General features: G+C 40.1%; 1 protein-coding gene across 2 annotated transcripts in view; it reads right to left on the bottom strand.

The window, feature by feature from the left end:
• Positions 1-977: 977 nt before the first annotated feature.
• TMEM41B (transmembrane protein 41B) overlaps positions 978-16,866 on the bottom strand; it is a 29,599-nt gene continuing 13,710 nt past the window's right edge. For both annotated transcript variants that reach the window (XM_037728422.1, XM_017500306.2), the window contains exons 3-8: positions 15,968-16,085; positions 12,226-12,354; positions 5,040-5,133; positions 4,348-4,452; positions 3,406-3,544; positions 978-1,242 (exon numbers count right to left, since the gene is read on the bottom strand). In XM_037728422.1, the coding sequence (XP_037584350.1) occupies positions 1,073-1,242; positions 3,406-3,544; positions 4,348-4,452; positions 5,040-5,133; positions 12,226-12,354; positions 15,968-16,085 (755 nt within the window). In that variant the 3' untranslated portion in view covers positions 978-1,072. The remainder of the gene's footprint in view (positions 1,243-3,405; positions 3,545-4,347; positions 4,453-5,039; positions 5,134-12,225; positions 12,355-15,967; positions 16,086-16,866) is intronic.

Genomic DNA, 16,866 nt, shown 5'->3' with positions numbered 1-16,866 from the left:
GAGTGAAACTCCGTCTCAAAAAAAAAAAAAAAAAAAAAAGAGATTCTTCAGCCTCAGCCACCCGAGTAGCTGGGACCACAGGCGCGTGCCACCATGCCCAGCTAATTTTTGTCTTTTTAGTAGAGACGGGGTTTCACCAGGTTGGCCACGTTGGACTCGATCTCTTGACCTTGTGATTCACCCGCCTTGGCCCCCCAAAGTGCTGGGATTACAGGCGTGAGCCACCATGCCCGGCCTTCCAGAACTATTTAAATATAGTAGTTGCCATGTGAGAAGTTAATTTTACTTTGTGAGTTAGAAAAAGTAAAAAGACAAAATTGGAAAACTGCAATAAGTAATCAAAAACAGCTCCAAAGAAAAAAGCCATCAATAGAAACAAAAGGCATTTTTCTAGGTGTATCATGCATAAAAAGAATAATTACATAATATTAAATATATTCCTTAATGAACAGATTAATAAAGGAGGTAAAATTTACAGTCATTGGAACAAATAAACTATATTTAACTACTTGTTTTGCTGCCACTGTTTAAAATATAAAATAACTTAACGTCTAAAAACTACATACTCTTGAGTGTTTGCTTTTTAGAGAGCCCCTTTTGAGATACTAAAGAACTGTAATGAATTATCTGAGTATAAATTATCAATACCAGGCTGGGTGCGGTGGCTCATGCCTGTAATCCCAGCACTATGGGAGATCGAGGTGGGTAGATCTACAATTTAAAAATATCTATTTTAGTTATTAGCAATAAGAGAAAAATATTAAATTGGATGAATTAGCTGGATCAACAATTTCCTACCACACTACTATTATTTATAGCTACCATTGGTATAATATTTTACAAGATTTCTAAGATGTCTATGTTAACTATTGATAGCACTTTTCACAGTATACCAATTTCCATTTTTACTTTCTTCTCCCCTTGTCACTTAAATGTATTATTTTAACTCTGCTAGGAAATTTTATTTTACAAATTCCTTAAGTACTGAAGAGGTGATTTTAAAACATAAATGGATGCACCTGTTAATCCTGAGATGGTGATGACAGCAAAACTAAAAATCAGATGATTTTTTTTACTCAAATTTCTGCTTTAGTTTTTTTTGGAAGATGGCTGGCAGAATAGAAAGAACAGCCAAGATCATCAGAATAAATATTGAGTTCCAGGAAACAGCTTCCCCTGCTGTTGTAAGTTGGTACAGTGTTGTTCCTGCCTTAATGGCTACAAAAGAAGGAGGTGCGACACCTGAAATAAAAAATAAAAACATGCAGTAAAAACCACCAACTGTTTTTAAAAATTAAAATTTTCTGTGTGCATAAAGTTTCTTAATATAGCTATTTCATTTTAGAAAAAAAAATTAAGAATTTAAAGCTCATTTATTTCCATATAAAGAATCTTTCATAATCACCTCTTAAGGATAATAAATTTTAAAAACTCAAGAAAAGTACCCAGAGAATTTTACATTTATTAAAAATCTTTTTTTCCCCCCTTAGACAGTCTGACTCTGTACACAGGCTTGAGTGCAGTAGCACAATCATCACTCACTGCAGCATCAGTCTCCCCAGGCTCAGGTGATCTTCCCACCTTGGCCTTCTGAGCAGCTGGGACTACAGGTGTGTGCAACCACACCCAGCCAATTTTGTATTTTTTGTCAAGAGACAGGGTTTTGCCATATTGCCCAGGCTGGTCTCTAATTCCCAGGCTCAAGCAATTCGCCTGCCTTGGCCTCCCAAAGTGGTGGGATTACAGGCGTGAGCCTGTAACAGCAACCAGCCTATCGAAAACCTTAAAAGAAAAAAGACTCGGCACCATGGCCCATGCATGTAACCCCAACACTTTGGGAGCCCAAGGCTGGCAGATCACTTGAGGTCAGGAGTGTGAGACCAGCCTGGCCAACATGGTAAAACCCTATCTCTACTAAAAATACAAAAATGTTCTGGGCATGGTGGCACACACTTGTAATCCCAGCTACTCAGAAAGCTGAGGCAGAAGAAAGAATCACTTGAACCCAGGAGGCAGAGGTTGCAGTGAGCCGACAATTGTGCCACTGCAGTCCAGCCTGGGTGACAGAAAGACTCCTGTTTCAAAAAGAAAAAAAAAAAAAGTGCTCCATTATAGCAATTTCAAGTTTAGGAAATAATAATGTCTATGAGGTGTAAAATAAACATCTGGAAACAATCTAAATGTTCAAAAATAAGGTTGAGTAGATTGTCATTTATCTTTGACGGATAGTTTAAAGTAGTAGGAGATATAACATGGAAAGATACTCAAAGTGTGAGTAAAAAGAGCAGTATATACAAAAGTACATACAGAATGATTGTATCTCATTAGAAATCAAAATAAATGGAAAAAAATTACTTTAGCCAAAGCTGAAATTAAATATCTGGATTTCACCTGTAAAATGGAGACAAAAATTCTCTTTAGATTCTATGGATATGACATTTAACAAAATTAAAAATTCTCCGTGCTGATGTAAGTTTGTCAATAAGTAGCAATAAATAATTGATTTTGGTTATTCTTTTCAAAAACATATGTTCTTACAAATATTAACTTGAGCTTTAATAGGTATTCAAAATGTAAGAAATCTGCTCATTTTTTGACATCAAAACAATTCAACTCTAATTGGAAAGAAAAGCAAAACACTCCTACGAAGAACCAATGCTGGTTTCAATAAAAGGAAAAATAAGGGCCAGGCATGATGGCTCATGCCTGTAATCCCAACACTTTGGGAGGGGGAGGCAGGTGGATCACCTGAGGTCAGGAGTTCAAGACCAGCCTGGCTAACATGGTGAAACCCCATTTCTACTAAAAATACAAAAAATTAGCTGGGCATGGTAGCCCATGCCCATAATCCCAGCTACTCGAGAGGCTGAGACAGGAGAATCGCTTGAAGCCAGAAGGCGGAGGTGAGGCTGCACTGAGCTGAGATCACACGGTTGCACTCCAGCTTGGGCAACAAGAAAAAAACTCCATCTCAAAAAAAAAAAAAAAAAAAAAAAAAAAAAAAAAGGATCATTTCAAGTTTAACATTTTAATACTTGATTAGAAAACAAAGGAAATATTTTGCCAAAGCAACATTTAAAAAAAAGAAAAAACACAGGAGAAAATTACTCAAGCCAATTTTTTTTCCCTCTCCACTTAGAGCAAGTGGAGGTAAAGGTCCTGCTTAACCCTGTATTATTAAAACGATATAGAGTAGAAAGTGCTCCTCTTTAAAGAGGTGACACAAAAATAACCTAAATCAACACAATGCAACAAACACTTCTGAGCATCTATTTATACAGCCAGGCTTTGTGCCTAAGAGTTCTAGATAATACTGGCATATCTGCAGAGAACATGCATGCAATCTAGTCCAGCTGGACACTGTTAGATAGGCACACAGTTAGCTCACACACAGCAAGACCTTACCTAGAAAAGTACCAATAAAAAAAACTTTCAATGGCACGTTTATCACAGGAGATGTGATATTAATAAACCAATTAGGCAGAAATGGTGTTATTCTCAAAAATATAATGTAGTTAATGAGATGTTCTCTGTGACGTTCAACCTGTCATAAGAAAGAAAAGAATTAGCATCAGATGAGGACAACTTCAAAAATAAGTTGCTTAATATAAACACATTATTTCAAATTATCATTCCTGATACTTCAGAGTATACCCAATAGAAATGATCCAAAAAAAGCCAGGTGGTGGCTCACGCCTGCAATCCCAGCACTTTGGGAGGCTGAGGTGGATCAGCTTGAGGTCAGGAGTTCGAGACCAGCCTGGCCAACATGGTGAAACCCTGTCTATACTAAAAATACAAAAAATTAGCCAGGTGTGGTGGTGTGCGCCTATAATCCCAGTTACTTGGGAGGCTGAGGCACGAGAATTGCTTAAACCCGGGAGGCAAACATTACAGTAAGCCAAGACTGCGTCACTATACTCCAGCCTGGGTGACAGGGCGAGACTCTGTCTCAAAAAAAAAGAAAAGAAAAAAATGCATTAGGAGTTAGCAGATACAAGCTTTTTGATAACACATGCATAGCATGCTGCATCAACATAAAACAGATAGGTATCTAACTATGTGGATGCCTTTATATTAATACTTTGACTTCTCCACTGATTGAACTTACTAGGATAAAGAATTAAAATTACCATCAGGTATAAAACATTTGTATTGGAAATTATTAACATTCATATTTGCCTATCACCTATTTTTATTTGGTCAGAAGATAATTCTTATTACTTGAGTTAGCTTAGGAGTTAATTTATGTTGGGTTAATACATGTAGTTAATTCGTGTAGGGACTAAATACTGACCTCCCACTTAACAAAGAGTTACATCAAATAATTTAAAAATACATGTTTACCTGCTGTGACCATTTTACTGCTTTTTCTGTTAGGTATTTGTATACAACTGGTCTCCCGACTAAATAGGAAAGCATGTAACAAAAAGAGGCACCAAGTCCAGAACACTGGAAAACAACAAGAAGCCATAGCATTTTGCATTTTTCCATCTTATTCACATGGATATATTCACCTGAGTAAAAGCTCATTACTTTTTTCAGAGGCAGGGAGGGCACTCTGCATGACATCTACTGTACTTTCTCAGACCAAATTATAACTCATATGAGATTGGCTAAAACAAACTGGCACTTGTGATTACACCTAGTGACTATATCCAAATAATTAATGCTAGGCTTTAACCTAAGAATAAAATTTCAGGAGCCAATTTTCTCCTCACCAATTTCTAAGCTTGAAAACACCACCTCTGGCCTTGGGACTTAACTCAGTGTGCTCACCAACACTCTTTGGACTGTACCAGTTACAAAACCCAATAGGAAAGAAAAGCTAAAACACAGTTTATAAATGCAACTAAGTCTATAACTCGTCTGTTCTAGGGGGAAAACAAATTATAACACTTCCATGTGGAGGGACTTTAACATGAACTCCTCTTAAACTAATAAGTTTACGCTTACATAGACTAGTGGTATTAAAATATCATCATCATCTTCATCATTCTATTTTTTTCAGTCTCCCAATTTTATTTTTTTATACTTACCAAACAAACAAGAAATAAGGCTAGTGGAAAGGGATAAAGAAACCCTGAGAGTATACTGAGAAATATGGAGCCTGGAATAGCAAATGTTTGCAAGCTGGTAACTTCTAAGTTAAGGATTAGAACATAATTAAGTGAATTTTAAAAGATAAATGTAACATTTCAGGAAAAAAAGTATAAATACAGAAATTATCATGTAATGAGTAATATTCAAACGTTTAAAAAATATACAACTCTTGAGCTGCAGTGCCTCTAAGTTGACCATTTACTTAGTACCAAATATACTACTAAGTGTGTGCTACTAAAAGGTTTCCTAGACAAAAATCCAATGTGTACTAGATAGAGAGGAAATGGGCACTTTGGGGGAGGGAAAAAACAAAAGAGAAAAGGTCTTCCATAATCTTTTAGTGCTTCTCTAATACATTTTATTTTACTCCCAAATGTTTTCAGGGAAATCATATACATATAATTATTTCTAAGTTAATTATGAAGATTTACCTAAATTCACTACTCATTTTAAATGAATAGGAATTACAAGATGGAAAAAATATGAAAATAAGAATAAAAATTACGGCCGGGCGCGGTGGCTCAAGCCTGTAATCCCAGCACTTTGGGAGGCCGAGGCGGGTGGATCACGAGGTCAAGAGATCGAGACCATCCTGGTCAACATGGTGAAACCCCGTCTCTACTAAAAATACAAAAATTTGCTGGGCATGGTGGTGCGTGCCTGTAATCCCAGCTACTCAGGAGGCTGAGGCAGGAGAATTGCCTGAATCCAGGAGGCGGAGGTTGCGGTGAGCCGAGATTGTGCCATTGCACTCCAGCCTGGGTAACAAGAGCGAAACTCCGTCTCAAAAAAAAAAAAAAAGAATAAAAATTACAACATACAGTAAAAGTCACATATCTTATTTATTTTTGGAGTCTTGCTTTGTTGCCAAGGCTGGAATGCAGTGGCATACTCATGGCTCACGGCAGCCTCAACTGCCCAGGCTCAAGCAGTTCTCCCACATCGGCCTTGCGAGTAGCTGGGATCACAGGCGTGCATGTCACTACATCAATTTTTATTATTTGTAAAGATGAGGTCTGGCTATGTTGCCCAGACTACTCTTGAACTCCGGGCTCAAGCAACCCTCCCACACTGGACTCCCAAAGTGCTGAGATTACAGACATGAGCCATGATGCCCGACCCACAAATCTTGTGTTTGAAATAGATTTGGCTGGGCACAGTGGCTCACGCCTGTAATATTAGCACTTTGGGAGGCAGAGGTAGGTGGACCACGAGGTCAGGAGATTGAGACCATCCTGGCCAATATGGCGAAACCCTGTCTCTCCTAAAAACACAAAAATTAGCCCGGCATGGTGGCACGTGCCTGTAGTCCCAGCTACGCAGAAGGATGAGGCAGAAGAATCACTTGAACCTGGGAGGTGGAGGTTGCAGTGAGCTCACGCCACTGCACCCCAGTGTGGTGACAGAGCGAGACTTTGTCTCAAAAAAAAAAAAAAGAACTATTTTTGGCTGGGCATGGTGGCTCATGCCTGTAATCGCAGCACTTTGGGAGGCGGAGGCGGGTGGATCACCCTAGGTTGGAAGTTCGAGACCAGCCTGACCAACGTGGAGAAACCTCCTCTCTACTAAAAATACAAAATTAGCTAGGCATGGTGGTGCATACCTGTAATCCCAGCTACTCAGGAGGCTGAGGCAGGAGAATCGCTTAAACCCCAGAGGTTACAGTGAGCTAAGACTGCGCTATAGAAAAACTCAGTCTAAAAAAAAATAGAGGCCGGGCGCGGTGGCTCAAACCTGTAATCCCAGCACTGTGGGAGGCCGAGGCGGGTGGATCACAAGGTCAAGAGATCGAGACCATCCTGGTCAACATGGTGAAACCCTGTCTCTACTAAAAATACAAAAAATCAGCTGGGCATGGTGGCACGTGCCTGTAATCCCAGCTACTCAGGAGGCTGAGGCAGGAGAATTGCCTGAACCCAGGAGGCGGAGGTTGCGGTGAGCCGAGATTGCGCCATTGCACTCCAGCCTGGGTAACAAGAGCGAAACTCCGTCTCAAAAAAAAAAAAAAAAAAAAAATAGAAATTTTTTTTTTACTTTTCCATCATTCCCAGTTTTGGTCTAAACCTCCTTTTTTCCCCTCTAATATGATTTACTCACAAGTCAAAGTGAATTTTCTCAATATCTCTCCAGCCTAATTTAAAATTTCTATCTTTACTTATTATTCCTTTTTCTCTAGTTCCCATTTTACGCATGTTCTCATTTCAATCTCTTCCTCCTTCCTCCTAGGTTTTTTCACCTTCAACTCTGTTCTCCTTCACAGGATCTCTCTTCTACAAAACCATGCAGTTGCCTGTAACTTACAAAACAAATCTAGGCTTTCCTCAACCAAGATATCCTATCCAGCTACTGCTCCTCACCTTCACTTTCTCAGAAGAGATTTTATCCTTGTTCCCTGTGACCTGCTTTACCTATCCACTATGATACTGAAACTTCCTCATAGCCAATAAAACTTTTTTTTATCAGTAGTCACCTTTCAGTGATCCCTACATAGGATTAGGCTTCATCCTGCATGAAACATGGCTTCACTGAACTGTAAGTTTTCTTCTATATTACAAGTAATTTCTTCTTTAGGTTTTTCTCTTTGCCCTCAAATATGAAATTTCTTTAACATTCTGTTAGCCACACTCTCCCTTTCCTTTGATAAATCTGGCAATTTCCATGGCTTCAATTATCAACCACATATAGTACCAATAACTCAAAACTCTTTGAGTCATCAGCCTCAAATTTTCCACTCATTTCCTAGGTATCTCCATTAAAAACAAAACACACACACATACACACACTTTTTGGGTTAAGATCATATTATGGATAGTTTCATACACATATAAAAGTAAAGAAACTAATGTTATAATGCCCTATATTAGCATATTTCAGGCTTGGTGCGGTGGCTTATGCCTGTAATCCCAATACTTTGAAAACCTGAGAGTGGATCACTTGAGGCTAGGAGTTCAAGAACAGCCTGGTCAACATGGTGAAGTCCCGTCTCTACTAAAAATACAAAAATTAGCTGGGCACAGTAGCTCATGTCTGCAGTCCCAGCTACTCAGGAGGCTAGGGCACAAGGATCACTTGAACCTGGGAGGCAGAAGTTATAGTGAGCTGAAATCATGCCACTGCCCTCCAGCCTGGCCAACAGAACGAGATTCTGTCTCAAAAAAACTAAAAAGAAAAAAAAAAAAAAAGGCCAGGTGCAGTGGCTCATGTCTGTAATTCCAGCCCTTTGAGAGGCAGAGCCAGGTGAATCACCTGAGTTCAGGAGTTTGAAACCAGCCTGACCAATACAGTGAAACCCCGTTTCTACTAAAAATACAAAAACCTCAAAAAGAAACAAAAGAAGACAACAACCACAAAATAAATAAATATAAATAAAAATACAAAAATCTGCCAGGCGTGGTGGCACACGCCTGTAGTCCCAGCTACTCTGGAAGCTGAGACCGGAGAATTACTTGAGCCCAGGAGGCAGAGATTATAATAAGCTGAGATTGCGTCACTGCACTCCAACCTGGGTGACAGAGGGAGAAGACTCTGTCTCAAAATTAAATAAATAAAATAAAAATAAGCCTGGACAAGGTGGCTCACGCCTATAATCCCAGCATTTTGAGAGGCTGAGGTGGGCAGATCACCTGAGGTCAGGAGTTTAAGACCAGCCTGACCAACATGGTGAAACCCCATCTCTACAAAAATACAAAAATTAGCTGGGCATGATAGCGGGTGCCTGTAATCCCCAGCTACTCAGGAGGCTGAGGCAGGAGAATCACTGGAACCCGGAAAGCAGAGGCTGCAGTGGGCTGAGACTGCGCCACTGCACCCCAACCTGACACCTGGCAACAAAGCAAGACTCTGTCTCAAAAATAAATAAATAAATAAATAAAAAGCTCCATATTTTTCAATGTGCAACTATTTTAATATAATTAAAATAATTCCTTTTCTTTTTACCATAAATATGATACCACTGTCAGACTTCAAGAAATGAACTATAGGCCGGGCGCGGTGGCTCAAGCCTGTAATCCCAGCACTTTGGGAGGCCGAGGCGGGTGGATCACGAGGTCAAGAGATCGAGACCATCCTGGTCAACACGGTGAAACCCCGTCTCTACTAAAAATACAAAAAATTAGCTGGGCATGGTGGCGCGTGCCTGTAATCCCAGCAACTCAGGAGGCTGAGGCAGGAGAATTGCCTGAACCCAGGAGGCGGAGGTTGCGGTGAGCCGAGATCGCGCCATTGCACTCCAGCCTGGGTAACAAGAGCGAAACTCCGTCCCCCCCCCAAAAAAAAAAAAAAAAAAAAAAAAAAAAAAAAAAAAAAAAAAAAAAAAAAAAAAAAAGAAATGAACTATAATTCCTTATTGTCATAAAGACTAGTCTTATCAGAATCTGAAGGTCCACACAAAGTAATTGCCCAATTATCACTTAAGTGTAGGGTCTTTGTTTTTGTTTCTTCCTTTCAATTTACTGAAGAATACAGATCATTTGTAGAATTTACCGTTTATTGAATTTTGCCTGTTGGATCCTTAGGGCAGTTTATGCTCTGTCCTTTACCTATAGCAGTAGTCAAAACTATACTTCGTTTGCATGGGAATGTGACTTGGGCTTAACTTTCTGTTTAGATTTCTCTTTTCTTATACTGAAAAATCTTGCTTCTCGATAACACCAACACAATTACTGATTTGTGCTTTACATACTATTAAAATATATTTTAAAGTAAATATATAAAATATATACTATGCATTAGTATTAATAATCTAAAATGTTTCCACATATTTAAATATTTTACAGTATTATTGCCCAGGAGTTCCAGTTTGAGACCAGCCTGGGCAACATGGTGAAATCTGATGTCTAGAAAAAAATACAAAAAATTAGTCAGGTTTGGTGGCACATGCCTTTAGTCCCAGCTGAGGCAGGAGGATTACTTGAGCCCAGGAGGTCAAGGTTCCACTGAGCCATGATCATGTCACTGCACTCAGCTGGGCGACAGAGCAAAACTCTGTCTCAAACAACAAAAACAAAGATTTCTTTGAAGTCTTTTCTTCAAAGAATTTTCCCATTTCTAACCATCTCATATAAGTGGAATAATACAATATTCGCCCTTTTGTGCCTACCCTCTTTGACTTAATATGTTTTAAGGTTAATCCATGGCTGTAGCATTCATCAGTATTTATTCCCTTTTATGGCCATTCCATTTTACGGCCAAGTAATAGTGCATTGTACATATATATTATATTTTGTTTATTCATTAACTTGTCAAAGGACATGGGGTTTATTGTATGGCTATTGTGAATGTTGCTGTGACCACAGCGTATAAATACCTCTTCAAGACCCTGCTAAATTTTAATCTTTCAATTATTTTGGGTCTATGTCAAGAATTTTTTTGAGACAGACTCTCCTTTTGTCGCCCAGATTGGGGTGCAGTGGCAAGATCTCAGCTCACTGCAATCTCCACCTCCCAGGTTCAAGAGATTCTCCTGCCTCGGCCTCCCGAGTAGCTGGGACTACATGCATGTGCCACCACATCCAGCTAATTCTTGTATTTTTAGTAGAGACAGGGTTTCACCATGTTGGCCGGGCTAGTCTCGAACTCCTGACCTCAAGTGATCTGCCAGCCTTGGCCTCCCAAAGTGCTGGGATTACAGGCCTGGGCCACCACACCAGGCCCTGATAATATTATTCCGAATTTTTTTTTTGAGACAGAGTCTCGCTCTGTTGCACAGGCTGAAGTGCAGTGGCACGATCTTGGCTCACTGCAACCTCCACCTCCCCAGTTCAAGCAATTCCACCCACCTCCGAGTAGCTGGGACTACAGGTGCCTGCCATCTGCAGTTGGCCAGGCTGGTCTTGAACTCCTGACCTTAGGTGATCCGCCCACCTCAGCCTCCCGAGTAGGTGGGACTACAGGCACGTGCCACCACGCCCAGCTAATTTTTATATTTTTAGTAGAGATAGGGTTTCACCATGTTGGCCAGGATGGTCTCAATCTCTTGACCTCGTTATCTGCCTGCCTCAGACTCCCAAAGTGCTGGGATTACAGGCGTGAGCCACTGCACCCAGCCTTATTTGTCTTTTTAAAATAAAAATTGGTTTAGGCTGAGCGTGGTGGGTCATGCCTGTAATTCCAGCACTTTGGGAGGCTGAGGTGGGCGAATCACCTGAGGTCAGGAGTTCAAGGCCAGCCTGGCCAACATGGTGAAACCCTGTCTCCACCAAAAATACAAAAATTAGCTGGGCATGGTGTTGGGCACCTGTAATCCCAGCTGCTTGGGAGGCTGAGGCTGGAGAATTACTTGAATCCAGGAGGTGGGGAGGTTCCAGTGATCAGAGATCGCACCATTGCATTCCAGACTGGGTGACAAGAGTGAAACTCCAACTCAAAAACCAACAAAAAAAGTTGGTTTACAAAAGGTAATGATTAGTTTTACAACATCAAGAGATAATGTATTTCATTAACTGAGAAGATTTGGAAAATAGGTTGGATAAGAATAAAAGATATTAGCAAATCAGAAATGAAAATTAAAGTCCACAATTTGCAAAATTAAGTACCCACAGCATAAGGACTTTGAAATAAAGCTATTTTCCTGACTAGTTAAAATGTAATATATTTCTATAAAATAAATATATATCAAAAATTGTGAAAAACATTCATACCTTTGAATAAATATCTTAAGAATGTTTGCAAAGGAAACAAGAAAAAAATAATGAACAAAGGAGATTCATAATATACAGCTATAAAAATTAATAAATTATACTTCCAATCTAGGAGAACTGTAAAAATACTATGGTGACTAGTAATTCAAAAATTATATAAACTAATATCAGTTAATGAATACAACTATAAATCAAATACCTAAAATAAACATCTTAAAAATATGCAGTAAAGGAAAATGCTTAATAAGCAAAAAAAGCAGAATACAAAAGAACTTGTAATAAATATTCAGAAATAAAAACAATTAGTTCAGGAAATAGGATTAAAGTAATAATTTTTTTCTATTTTAATTTTTCAATTATTTAATATTGTTACAGTGCCATAACAAATTTTAAAAGGAAAATACTTATGTATAAATGAAGACCAGACCTTTTAAACTTTTTCTTAGACAAAATTAGAAAACATTTTTTTCAGTTAAAAGGATACAAAATATATGTAGCAAAATAAGCTACAAGTACTTGAACATAAAAGGTGTCCTTATATTTGGATAAAACTTTTCCTAGAGCCTTGGCATCATCCATATCTCTGGGAACCTTCATATTCACTCTTTCTTCTCTGAAGAAATAAAGTGAAACATTTTAGAACAGAATTTTGCCAAGAAAATATCAAAGTCAATTTCAAAACATGAAGTTTTATCCAAAATGATTTGATGTATCTTAACTCTAACAATTTTTTAGTTTAAAAGTCTATAATTTTTTCTTTTGAGACACAGAGTCTTGCTCTGTTGCCCAGGCTGCAGTGCAGTGGTGCAATCTCAGTTCATTGCAATCTCCCAAATTCAGGTGAGTTTCCTGCCTCCGCCTCCCAAGTAGCTGGAATTATAGGAGCATGCCACCATACCCGGCTAATTTTTGTATTTTTAGTAGAGACAGGATTTCATCATGTTGGCCAGGCTGGTCTCGAACTCCTGACCTCAGATGATCTGCCCACTTTGTAATCCTATCACAGTGCTGGGATTATGGGCATGAGCCACCATGCCTGGCTATAAATTATTTTTTAATGCTTTAAGATAATTTCATGAGACAGGCAAATTTTTTCTTCGTTTCTTTTTAATGTCTCAGCAGATTCAGAGACAGGTAACTTATATATGAAAGTTCTGGATGACGCAAACCAAAGGTTAAAGGCCAACACTGATAGAAATTTTAAATTGAATATAAGAAATGAGCCACTGATGTTAGTAAATTAAAAACATTTAACATCGGCCGGGCGTGGTGGCTCACAACTGTAATCCAAGCACTTTGGAGGCCAAGGCAGGTGGATCACCTGAGGTCGGGAGTTCAAGGCCAGCATGACCAACAGGGTGAAACCCCAGCTTTAAAAAAAAAAAAAAAATTTAATATCATTTTGGGTAATCCTTATGATAAACTAAATAATAATTTACAATGAAGATTAAGTAAAAATGTAACAAATTCACAGTTCAAACCCTTCTTGAATATCACAGATCAAAAGTCACAAAAAAGCTGCAACAGTTTTCTATTACTTTTACTCTATATTTGGCACTTTGGAACTGAATGATTACTTGCTTAGTAAAGTCTCGAATAATCACCTTTGTGTTTCATGCATATTATGATCGTTTGTTCTATAGGCAGGGTCCCTTGCTCTGTCACCCAGGTTGGAGTACAGTGTCACGATCATAGCTCAATATTACCTCCATCTCCTAGGTTCAAGTGATCTTCTCACCTCAGCCTACTGAGTAGCTGGGAATGCAGGCACATGCCACTATGCTCTCCTAGTTTTAAAAATTTTTATAGGCTGGGCGCTGTGGTTCACGCCTATAATCCCAGCACTTTGGAAGGCCAAGGCAGGTGGATCAAGAGGAGTTTGAGACCAGCCTAACTATTGTGGTGAAACGCCATCTCTACTAAAAATACAAAAATTAGCTGGGCATAGTAGCACACGCCTGTAGTCCCAGCTGCTTGGGAGGCTGAGGCAGGAGAAATGCTTGAACCCACGAGGCGGGGCTGCAGTGAGCAGATATTGTGCCACTGCACTACAGCCTGGGTGACAGAGCAAGATTCTGTTTCAAAAAAAATTTTTTTTATAGAGATGGGACCTCGCTATGTGACCCCAGGCTGTTCTCAAACTCCTGAATTCAAGTGATCCTCCCACCTCAGCATCCCAAAGTGCTATGATTACAGGCATGAGCTCCCAATTGTTTACATGATAAAAAATTCAACTGACCTATTTACATTTACATTTTGTAAAGACAGGGCGGGTGCTGGGATTACAGGTGTGAGCCAGGAACAATGGCTCATACCTGTAATCCCAGCACCCGCCCTGTCTCTACAAAAATTTTAAAACTAGCAGAGTATGGTGGTGCATGCCTGTAGTCTTAGCTACTTGGGAAACTGAGGTAGGGGATCATTTCAGCCTAGGAAGTTGAGGTTGCAGTGAGCTGTAATTGTACTACTACACTTCAGCCTGGGTAACACAGCAAAACCCTGTCTTTAAAAAAAAGAAGTGTAAGCCCCAATGCTGCTTTCTCAAGTCCTCTAAGACACCTAGTAAACTAAAAGTTCTTACTTATAAATATATAAAATTAAAAAGACTCTAGGCTGGGCACAGTGGCTCATGCCGGTAATTCCAGCACTTTGGGAATCTAAAGTGGGCAGATCACACAAGGCCAGGAGTTCAAGACCAGTCTGGCCAACATGGCAAAACCCCATCTCTATTAAAAATACAAACATTAGCTGGGTGTGGTGGTGTACGCATGTAATTGCAGCTACTTGTGAGGCCAAGGCAGAAGAAACAATTGAACCTGGGAGGCAGAAGTTACAGTGAGCTGAGATCACATCATTGCACTCAAGCCAGGGCAACAATGTAGAAACTTCATCTCAAAAAAAAATGTTGTGGGCTGGGCACAGTGGCTGTCACCTGTAATCCCACTACTTTGGGAAGCCAAGGTGGGCAGATCACTTGAGGCCAGGAGTTTGAGACCAGGCTGGCCAACATGGTAAAATCCCATCTCTACTAAAAATACAAAAATTAGCCAGCTATGCTGGCACACACCTATAAACCCAGCTACTCAGGAGGCTGAGGCACAATAATCCCTTCAACCAAGGAGGCGGAGATTGCATTAAGCCAAAATCAATACCACAGTATTCTACCCTGGGTGATAGAGTGAGACTGTCTCAATTAAAAAAAAAAGAATTGTGAATAAAAGCAATTTGAAGAAAACATGACCTTCCTGATAACTTGAAATCACATTTCATAGTTCTCCATTACCACATCAGGCCGGCCCTGGTTGAAAGTCTAACTGCATTTTAGTAGTCTTTTATCTAATTTATGATTATACCAGGGTGGTATTACTAGGGTTTAATGGCTCTGGGATATTTTGGCCTCCTGAAATATAGTTCCAGGCTGAGTAAGGTGGCTCATGCCTGAAATCTCAGCACCTTGGGAGGCTGAGGGGGGGGGGTGGATCACCTGAGGTCAGGAGTTCAAGACCAGCCTGGTCAACATGGTGAAATCCCATTTCTACTAAAAATACAAAAATTAGCTGGGTGTAGTGGTGCACACCTGTAATCCCAGCTACTCAAAAGGCTGAGGCAGGAGAACTGCTTGAACCTGGGAGGAGGAGGTTACAGTGAGCCAAGATCATGCCACTGCACTCCAGACTGGGCAACATAGCGAGACTCTGTCTCAAAAAAACAAATAAACATATATACATATTTCCACATGGGTTTTGCCATGTTGCCCAGGCTGGTCTGACGCTCCTAGACCCAACCCAACTACCTCAGCCTCCCAAAACGTTGAGATTATAGGCATCAGCCACTGCACTTGGCCTAAATTCACTTTCATCTTATAAATATACATACTGGGCATGGTGGCATGTGCCTGTAGTCCCAGCTACTCGGAGGCTGAGGTGGGAGGATCACTTGAGCCCAGCAGTTCTGGGCTGTAGTGCACTATGCTGATCGGATGTCTGCACCAAGTTTGGCATCAATATGGTGACCTCCTGGGAGCCGGGGACCACCAGGTTGCCTAAGGAAGGGTGAACCAGCCCAGGTCAGAAACGGAGCAGGTCAAAACTCCCATGCTGATCAGCAGTGGGATTGCGCTTGTGAACAGCCACTGCACCCCAGCCTGGGCAACACAGCGAGACCCCATCTCTAAAATAAATAAATAAATATCTATACATTTTCAGTTTATCTCTCAGTATACTTACTCGCTAAGCTGAGGAAAATTTTTATATACCAAAAACATAACAAAAGCTGCAGATAAGAAAATGGACACCAATATAAGGAGTGACATTCTTGCTGATCCAGCTTCTGCCCAGGATTTTTCTGGAAGAAAAAAAAAAGGCATAATTAAGATAAATATAAAGGAAGATGGTTGGGCGGGGTGGGGGCTCATGCCTGTAATCCCATTATTTTGGGAGGCCAAGGTGGACAGATCACCTGAGGTCAGGAGTTGGAGACCAGTCTAACCAACATGGAGAAACCCTGTCTCTACTAAAAATACAAAATTAGCTGGGTGTGGTGGCAGGTGCCTGTAGTCCTAGCTACTTGGGAGGCTGAGGCAGGAGAATCGCTTGAACCCATGAGGCAGAGGTTGCAGTGAGCTGAGATCGTGCCATTGCACTCCAGCCTGGGCAACAAGAGCAAAACTTCGCCTCAAAAAAACAAAACAAAACAAAATAAAGGAATACGTGATAGCAAGTAATTTCTGTAAATGCTTTCCTTCCAGAAAATGGTGCCCACTTTTGCCTAAAATGATGTGACATTAAACTTAAGCACTGTACAGTACTTGAAGTTTATTAACTGGATACATTACTTTTGGAGACATCTCCATTTTAGAAGTATGAAAAAGTGGAACACCAGAATCTGTATCACTGACTTATTGATAAACCAAAGGGGAATAAGGAAGCAAGAGGGGAAGCAGAAAGATGAGGATGCCATTGCAGTGGCACAGGGGAGAACGGCAGGTGACTTGGCACATTGGCTAAGGTGGGGAAAGAAAAGATGGATAAAGTGGACAGGTTAGATATGTTCAAGAGATAGTCTCAGCAGGACTTTTCAATGGATTGGTATGGTGGGTGAGGACAGAGGAATAAAGGATTATATA

Source organism: Cebus imitator, unplaced genomic scaffold, assembly GCF_001604975.1.
Source record: "Cebus imitator isolate Cc_AM_T3 unplaced genomic scaffold, Cebus_imitator-1.0 Scaffold265, whole genome shotgun sequence".
In the NCBI taxonomy this organism is placed as follows: domain Eukaryota; kingdom Metazoa; phylum Chordata; class Mammalia; order Primates; family Cebidae; genus Cebus; species Cebus imitator.
Note: the sequence above shows the minus strand (reverse complement) of the source record. Positions and strands in the feature narration are given on the sequence as shown.